This window comes from Xyrauchen texanus, unplaced genomic scaffold, assembly GCF_025860055.1.
Source record: "Xyrauchen texanus isolate HMW12.3.18 unplaced genomic scaffold, RBS_HiC_50CHRs HiC_scaffold_1529, whole genome shotgun sequence".
NCBI classification, from domain to species: Eukaryota; Metazoa; Chordata; class Actinopteri; order Cypriniformes; family Catostomidae; genus Xyrauchen; species Xyrauchen texanus.
The window spans coordinates 1-1,411 of NW_026265904.1; the positions used below are offsets into that span (position 1 = coordinate 1).

Here is a 1,411-nt window from a genome sequence, read left to right on the forward strand (position 1 = left end):
TGCATCATGCTAGTAACATGAAGTTAAAAACAACACTCAAGAGTAATTGGACGATAGTTTCACTGCATCATGCTAGTAACATGAAGTTAAAAACAACACTCAAAAGAGTAATTGGACGATAGTTTCACTGCATCATGCTAGTAACATGAAGTTAAAAACAACACTCAAAAGAGTAATTGGACTATAGTTTCACTACTTTATGCTAGTAACATGAAGTTAAAAACAACACTCAAGAGTAATTGGACGATAGTTTCACTGCATCATGCTAGTAACATGAAGTTAAAAACAACACTCAAAAGAGTAATTGGACTACTGCATCATGCTAGTAACATGAAGTTAAAAACAACATTCAAAAGAGTAATTGGACGATAGTTTCACTACTTTATGCTAGTAATATGAAGTTAAAAACAACACTCAAGAGTAATTGGACGATAGTTTCACTGCATCATGCTAGTAACATGAAGTTAAAAACAACACTCAAAAGAGTAATTGGACTACTGCATCATGCTAGTAACATGAAGTTAAAAACAACATTCAAAAGAGTAATTGGACTATAGTTTCACTACTTTATGTTAGTAACATAAAGTTAAAAACAACATTCAAAAGAGTAATTGGACGATAGTTTCACTACTTTATGCTAGTAACATGAAGTTAAAAACAACACTCAAGAGTAATTGGACGATAGTTTCACTGCATCATGCTAGTAACATGAAGTTAAAAACAACATTCAAAAGAGTAATTGGACTATAGTTTCACTACTTTATGTTAGTAACATAAAGTTAAAAACAACATTCAAAAGAGTAATTGGACTATAGTTTCACTGCATTAGAGTTGATTGTAGCCTTTCAAACTTCACTCTCAAGATAGCTTCATGCAAGTGTGGTTTTGAAAAGTAACAATTTCTACACATTTGATTCAAAACTCTTGAATATGTGTGTGTTAAGACAACAAACTGTGTGTTTGCATATAAATAGCATGTGTTACCCCTTAGAAGTGGGTCCAGATGGCATGCTCAGTGTCTTTTGCAGGTTAAATTTCCCTGCTGTAATGCTGTCTGCAGACTGAGAGAGACTGATGCTGCGGTTACGAAAGAACTCAAACCCACCGGTGGAGCTCGGCTCCTGCACACAGATGCACAAAACACTCAAAACTCCCTTGAATCTAAATCTACATATGAAATCACTGCATTGCACGCGCTTTAATTCGGGACATATTGCCCAGATTCCCACCTGTGTAGTGGGTGTGCTGGGCGGAGTCTCTGCCTCCCCTGAACCAATGGCCTTGAGGAATCGGATCATGTGACGGCAGAGGTCCCATTTGCCCTGTTCGAGGGCCGTGTTGAAGAGCAAAGTGGCGTGTTGACGACTGACTGCGGGAACTTCCATATTCTGAGAGGAAAACAAGAACATTA

The 1,411-nt window shown here is 37.2% G+C and overlaps 1 protein-coding gene across 1 annotated transcript; it reads right to left on the reverse strand.

The window, feature by feature from the left end:
• Positions 1-984: 984 nt before the first annotated feature.
• LOC127641767 (guanine nucleotide exchange factor subunit RIC1-like) lies at positions 985-1,385 on the reverse strand (the record flags this gene model as incomplete). The annotated part of the gene is made up of 2 exons (XM_052124635.1): positions 1,230-1,385; positions 985-1,121 (listed from the first exon to the last, which is right to left on the reverse strand). Coding segments are annotated over exons 1-2 (293 nt in total), but the record flags the coding sequence as incomplete, so codon positions are not given.
• Positions 1,386-1,411: the final 26 nt, after the last annotated feature.